Source organism: Pristiophorus japonicus, chromosome 11 (assembly GCF_044704955.1).
Source record: "Pristiophorus japonicus isolate sPriJap1 chromosome 11, sPriJap1.hap1, whole genome shotgun sequence".
Classification (NCBI taxonomy): domain Eukaryota; kingdom Metazoa; phylum Chordata; class Chondrichthyes; family Pristiophoridae; genus Pristiophorus; species Pristiophorus japonicus.
This window is the reverse complement of record NC_091987.1, coordinates 180756996-180763880: the sequence shown is the minus strand read 5'-3', so window position 1 is coordinate 180763880 and position 6885 is coordinate 180756996. Positions and strand designations below refer to the sequence as shown.

The 6885-nt window shown below is 45.7% G+C and overlaps 1 protein-coding gene across 10 annotated transcripts in view; it reads right to left on the bottom strand.

Moving 5' to 3' along the window:
- Positions 1–3010: 3010 nt before the first annotated feature.
- The window catches only part of pknox2 (pbx/knotted 1 homeobox 2), a 479643-nt gene continuing 475768 nt past the window's right edge, over positions 3011–6885 (bottom strand). For all 10 annotated transcript variants that reach the window (XM_070894335.1, XM_070894337.1, XM_070894339.1 and 7 more), the window contains one exon: positions 3011–6425. In XM_070894335.1, coding sequence (XP_070750436.1) covers positions 6196–6425 — 230 coding nt within the window. In that variant the 3' untranslated portion in view covers positions 3011–6195. The remainder of the gene's footprint in view (positions 6426–6885) is intronic.

Here is a 6885-nt window from a genome sequence, read left to right as displayed (position 1 = left end):
TCACTGCCCAGGGAGAGCTCAAACTAAATTTTTATTAGTTGTCTAAATGACCAGCTGGTGACTATCCTCCCTTGAGGCAGGGAGGGGGAAGATAGGTAAGGTTTCCTTCAGGCTGAGTTGGCTTCAAGATGACACATCTGGCAATGAGAAATTAGAACTGGGTTGATCTGCTGCAGACTCAGTAATGGGATACCTGAGCCAGATAGGTCCTCAGTATTTCATTGGTGAGACGTGGCACTGTTATGCACCCCCACTCAGCTCTAGACAACTCTGCCAGCCAACGCTCTGAGGGGAAGCCCTAGCTGAGTAAGCAGCAGGTACCCTCCCAATACTCCATATCTGTAAGTTGCGTCATTTTAGCCATCTATACTCCTAAGCACACTTGAGCGTCTTTAAGCCTTGCTTAAGGCCAACCTGTTTCTGGGTTTAGGTTTAGGTAAGTGGCACTCCACATCACACATTTCTGATGGGTTTATGTGCATCTCAGACATCTGGATGGCCAAAAAAAGACACAGTTGATGCAAAATAGATCCTAAAAGATTCAATGCTTTGACTATTTCCCCTCCCCCCTCCCCTATTTGGGTCACAAACATTTAGATCATTTTCCTAAAATATAAGAAAAACAACACAACAGAAAATAATGAAATAACTTTAGTGACGATATAAAATTAGCTTCAAGTAAGCTTAACCTCCTCCTCCTTTCCTTTGAGTGATTTCCAATATGGTTTCCTTGGTTACCACATCCAAAGCTGGAAAGGAGGGTGGGGACTCAGGCTGGAGTTCAGAGGTTTGCTTGGCTGCTGATGAAAATGATTGGAAAATCTTAACACGTCTCTACCTCGCAATAGATATATGGAAAAAATGGATTGCCGACATTGTAGCGTCATCTTCATTCTTCTAATGATATGCATCCTCTGCACACTATAGTAAAGCCTAACTTGATTGGTTCTAGAGAAATCACATGCTTAGCTTGCATATGAAAATGTTATCATGGCATTACAAGTAGGCACTTGGTCTCCGACTTTCTGTTGTAACATGTACCATGACGTGCTTATTTCCATATGAAGCTGAACTGAAATTGACCAACTCACCCATTACCTCAAACCCTGCTGACCCTCTAGGAAGGGAAGGTGTTTAGAGGATGCCTATCATTCAAAGAACGAGAATACCCTATAAGATTCTTCTTCATTAAGCAATCCTCCACACAGCTTAGGAACCTACCAAAGAAGCAGAAGTTAGGACAAGGGAGGCCACTCCGGAGAAGCTATGACACCAGCCATCGGGATGATCTGCCAAAGATCAATGACCTGCTCGGGCCGTAATGTTCAGTAAACATGTGAGGATTATTCCACGTGGCAATTTTGCAAATACACCAATTGGAAGCCGATTGAGAGACACCAGGATGCAGCTGTGAAATAGCTGGAGTGACTGTAAACCCGCCCCGGCGTGAGGTAATGATGCTGAGTGCAATCAGTCATCTGCTTAGTTATCCACCTTCTGCCATTGCTTTACCACGAGTCTTTGCACCCAAGTGTCAGTTTCTACAATTAGTAGAATACTCATCTCTCAGTCACATTGTGGGTTCAAGCCCCACGCGTACATAATCTTCAAGGGAGTGCTACATTGTAGGAGTCCGTGTCATTCAGATGGGATATTAAACAGAGGCCTGGCTGCCTGTCCAAGTGGATGCTAAAGATCCCATGGTACCATTCAAAGAAGATCTGGAAGCTGGGGTACTGGACTGGTAACTCAGAGGACATGAATTCTAATCCCTAATGACAAATGTTTTGGCTGTGGAATTGAATTTAATAAATCTGGTCATTTGTGTACTAGCAAAGTGATCATTAAAGCTGCCAGCCTGGCCTTCCCGCGACTCCAGACCCTTACTGTTGTTAACCCTCGGGCAACCAGGAATAGGCAATAAATATTGCTTTACCAAGATTCCTGGTCAACTAACAGCACCAAAAAAGAGAGATTCGCTGACCAAACATCCCATTGCTGTGGGCCATAGGGCCTCATTGTGCACAAAATGGCTGCCGCCAATGGGGACTCTACTTCACGGTAATTAATTGTATATGAAGTGCTTTACAACAGCCTGAGTGATGTGATCAGGTGAGAAGTCTTTCACTCAACAATTAGGATTTCAGGAATTAGCTTGTATGAGAAATAATCAACTTGGGCCTCTACAAATATCATACAGTGGGAACAGCTCCCCACTCCCTAATGATGCAAGTAGAACAATGGGACTCCTCGGCCCAAATGAAACTGGGAAGCAACTTCTGCAACTTATAGAGCTTACTTTTTCTGGGTGATCTGCAATAAAGGCCGTGCAGTTCAGCAACTCTGTAGTATTCTAGGTAAGAAACTTCAGATCACACAATCCCCGAGGTTTGAACAGTGAACAGGTTTGAACTGCTGAAGAACTACATTAATTGGGAAGCTGTGAAGATCTAGTTAGGCACAATTTTCCAAATGGCTGGCATAAAACAGCACACTGAGGTCTCAATGAGCAGAAATGGCTACAACAAAAAACACATTCAACATCGAAAAACATCCCAGGGGGGGCTTTCCAGCGGTGTAATCAGACCAAATTGGATGCTGAGCCAGAGAAGATATTAGGAGAGCCGACAAGGAGTTGCAGCAGGGGCCGAGGATGTTACGGAGATGCAAGTAGGCAGTCACCGTGAGAGGATATGGGTCGGAAGCTCAGCTTGGGGTTGGATAGGATGCCGAGGTTCAACCTGAGTCAGCGGCCAAGGAAAATGCTGGTATCTGTGTAGATGGGAGCAGGAAGCTAAAAAGAGACGTAATAGATTGTGAGTGGGCAAAAGTGTAGCAGATGGAGTTCAATGTGCGGAAGTGTGAGGTCATCCACGTTGGATCCAAGATAAACACTTTAGAATATTTTCTAAATGGAGAGAAATTCGAAACTATGGAGGAACAAAAGGCTTTGTATGTACAGGTACACGATCATTAAAAGCTAGTGCACAGGTACAAAAAGTAATCAAAAAAGGTTTAGAAAGGTTTTATTGGCCTTGGGGTGCAGCACAGATTCACCAGAATGATACCGGGGCTAAAAGGGATAAATTCTGAGGATAGGTTGCATAGGCTAGGCTTGTATTCCCCTGAATATCGAAGACCAAGGGGTGATCTAATTGAAGAGTTTAAAATGATTAAAGAGTTTGATAGGGAAGATGGAAACTATTTCCTCTGGTGGGAGAGTCTGGAACAAGGGGGCATAACCTTAAAAAAGCTAGGCCATTCAGAGATGATGTCAGAAAACACCTCCTTGCACAAAGGGCAGTTTGATATCTGGAACTCTCTCCCCCCAAAAAGCTGTTAAGGGGGTCAATTAAACATTTAAAAACTTAGAAATATTTTTGTTAGGCAAGGGTATTAAGGGTTAGGAACCGAGACGGGTAGATGGAGTTAGGATACAGATCAGCCATGATCTAATTGAATGGCGGAACAAGTTCGAGGGGCTCAATGGCCTACTCAGGATCCTATGTTCCTAATGATAGGAAGGAAGGGGGTTATGCTTCAGTTGTGGAGAGCTTTGATCAGATCTCATCTGGAGCACTGCATTCAGGTTTTCACACCGCATCTCAGGAAGGATATATTGGCCTTGGAGTGGCTACAGTTCAGATTCACTAGAATGATACCAAGGCTTAAAGTGTTATATTATCAGGACAGGTTGCATAGACTTGTTGTATATTCCCTCGAGTTTACAAGGTTTATTGGTCATCTAATTGAGGGGTTTAACATGATAAAGGGATTTGATAGGGTCGATACAGAAAAACTATTTCCTCTGGTGGGGGAATCCAGAACAAGATTAAAATTAGAACTCAGGCGTTAAATCAGTCAGCTCTGGTTAACACACAGGCTGATGGACATCTGAAAGTCTCGTCCCCCAAAATGCTGAGGGTCAACTGATATGTTCAACTCTGACATTGACAGATTTTTATTGGGCAAGGGTATCAAGGGATATGTAGCAACGGTGGGTAAATGGAATTGAGATGGCAGAGCACGCTCGAGGGAATGAACAGCCTCCTCCTGTCCCTATGGAAGGGTGCAGAGTTTGAAACAGGAGCGAAGACAATGGCTGCAACCCAAGGACAAATGATTCACTTGCAATATAAATTCAAATAGAACTGGATTTTACAGCAAATGTTGCAGATAATACAGAATGTGAGGTTCATTGCATGAAATTGGGATTAACTGATTTAGTATAAGACTATTTCCAATTTGTGTCAGAATCCCTATTAGAGGACACCCTGAGAGAACAGAGCAACTGATTCATGACCAAAGATGGAGGAGCCATTCCAACAGCAGTCACCTTTTAGTAGCCAAGCTGTCAAAAGGAATGTTTTCAGGTTTGAAGGCAATATGTGACTCTCCTTGTCCCCACATGGCAGATTTCACCTGAAGGGTAGCAGAATCCTTTCCGCGCTCGCTGCCAGGATGTCCAAGAGCTGCGGTGTACAAGGTATAAAGAGATCACCAGGGTGTCTTTCGATCTTTGTATCTTATGAATTACCCAGGGATTGGGAAAATATAGAGAGTCCTGTGTGTCCTTGAAAAGCAGAAACCATCCAGCATCCAGGCTGAAGTGTCCACAGTCCTGAAGATGCACCATATAGAAGTGATGACTGGCAAGTTGAACCATTCTATATCTCTGGGCACCCCAAATCCAGAGTCTTTCTTGGACAAACTCTGGGTGGATATGGAAGAAAGGCTGGTAAATAGAGTTGAGGAACAGATCAGCCACAATCTAATTGAGTGGCTTGATAGGCTCAAGGAGCGGAATGGGCTACTCCTGTTCCTAGTGGGTGAATAATGAAATGATTGAGTTCTGCCCACCCTACTCCTGCTAAATGTTGGTCTGGGAGTGTTACCTTATCGTTCAGATGCTGGATGGACTGTGTATTAACCGTCCAGTTGAAAACAGATTAGACTATAAGGCCTCTAGAAGCAAGCAGTCAGGGGAAAAAGTATATTGATGCAAAGGCATACTCGAGACTTTGTACGGCATGGGAATAGGAGGCCTCGCGTGGCAGTGACTACGCACAGCATGGAGGTGACATTTTCAAGTGGTTTCTCGAGAAACTAGCTGGATGGGCCATACTCTTACAGTAATGTGGAAGATGTTTAGTAAAAAAGAAAGGGTTTAAATTTCACCCCCCACCCTCCGAATAAAATAGGCTTTATAGTATTTGATTTATATTTGAGACATTTCTGGACAGCTACTCAAAAACTAGTGTGACCGGTTAAAAACCAGGCAAGCGGCAACTCTAGGAACATACCAAAGTCTGGTGTCATCAGTCAACATCAACGCGACAGTAAAAAGCCTTGGGTTGAAAAATCCACTCAGTAGGCCTAAGTTATGCATGTCGCCGGTATAGGGTTGCCAACCCTCCAGGATTACCCTGGAATCTCCAAGAATTAACCATTAATCTCCTGGATACTGCTGCGGAGAACAACCAGGAGAGAAATCACGGGGGCCATTAAAAAAAAAATTGTGTTTTTAAAAATTTTTTCTTTGAACACTTGATTTTAGTTATAAAAGGACAGGAGATGGGAAAACAAAGCTGTTTGACTAGGGAGGGCAATTGGAGGCAGAAGGTCTAGGATTAAAATCTCCAGGAATACATCTGACCAGAGTTGGCAACCCTCCACAGGGTGACTCGTTGTAAAATTCAGAGGTGGGAGGTCACGTGACCCCCGGAGAGCTTGCTGCGGCCAATCTGGAGGCAAGGGTTGGGGGAGGAGTGATCAGTGCAACAGCCGGTTTATGTCCTTTTTCAAACGTTATTTATTTTGATGGGAAAGAGAGGGCGCGAGCCTGAGGGACAGTCTCACCATTTCGCCCCTCACTCCCTCCATAGTGTTAAGAAAAGCCTCAGTCCAAATGTAAAGCCAGGGGCAGCGAGGGTCTGTGGAGACGACCACACCAGCCAAGTAAAAAATACAATTGTAAAACAAATGTCAAAAAAAATGAAGGGTACATTCACAATAACATTCATTAATACAGAATAAATCACAAAATAGATTCTAGACACAGGGGCCTTCATTCTTATGACTGTCACCTCGATGTGACCTGTTCATGAAGAAGAGTCTTTCTTTTTTAAAAAAAAAACAGTCTGCACACTGGTCAAATTTTACTTCCGTTGTCTCCTCTGTGTGCAAGCAGAGCTGTTAGTCGAGCGAGTCACTATTGTCCAGGCCCAGGTCATTAACATTGGTCGTCTGCAGTTCGCCATTGTCATCTTCCTCCTCCTCCTCTTCCTCTTCAATTTCCTCCTCCTCGTCTGTTCCGTCCAGCGAGTCGTCGCCTGCGTGGCCAGCCATCATGGCCTGCTGCATGGCGAGGGTGGCGGTGTCGGAGGAGAGCGTCTGGAGACTGTCCATGGCCGCGGTCATAGTGCCTGTAAGGGGAGGAGTTCATTACCACTCGTAGTTCATTCAGGGGAGACAGATGAAGGGAGAGAGGGGGGGGGGGGAGGGAGAAGGAGAGCGAGAGGGGGAGGGAGAGAGCGAGAGGGGGAGGGAGAGAGAGAGAGCAAGAGGGGGAGGGAGAAAGAGAGAGAGTGTGAGAGGGGGAGGGGGAGGGAGAGAGAGAGGGGGAGGGAGAGAGAGAGGGGGAGGGAGAGGGGGAGCGAGAGGGAGAGGGGGAGGGGGAGGGGGAGGGAGCGGGAGAGAGGGAGAGCAAGAGGGGGAGGGAGAAAGAGAGAGAGCGCGAGAGGGAGGGAGAGAGGGAGAGAGAGGGTGAGCGAGAGGGGGAGGGAGAGGGGAGGGAGAGGGAGAGAGTGAGAGGGGGAGGGAGAGAGCAAGAGGGGGAGGGAGAAAGAGAGAGAGTGTGAGAGGGGGAGGGGGAGGGAGAGAGGG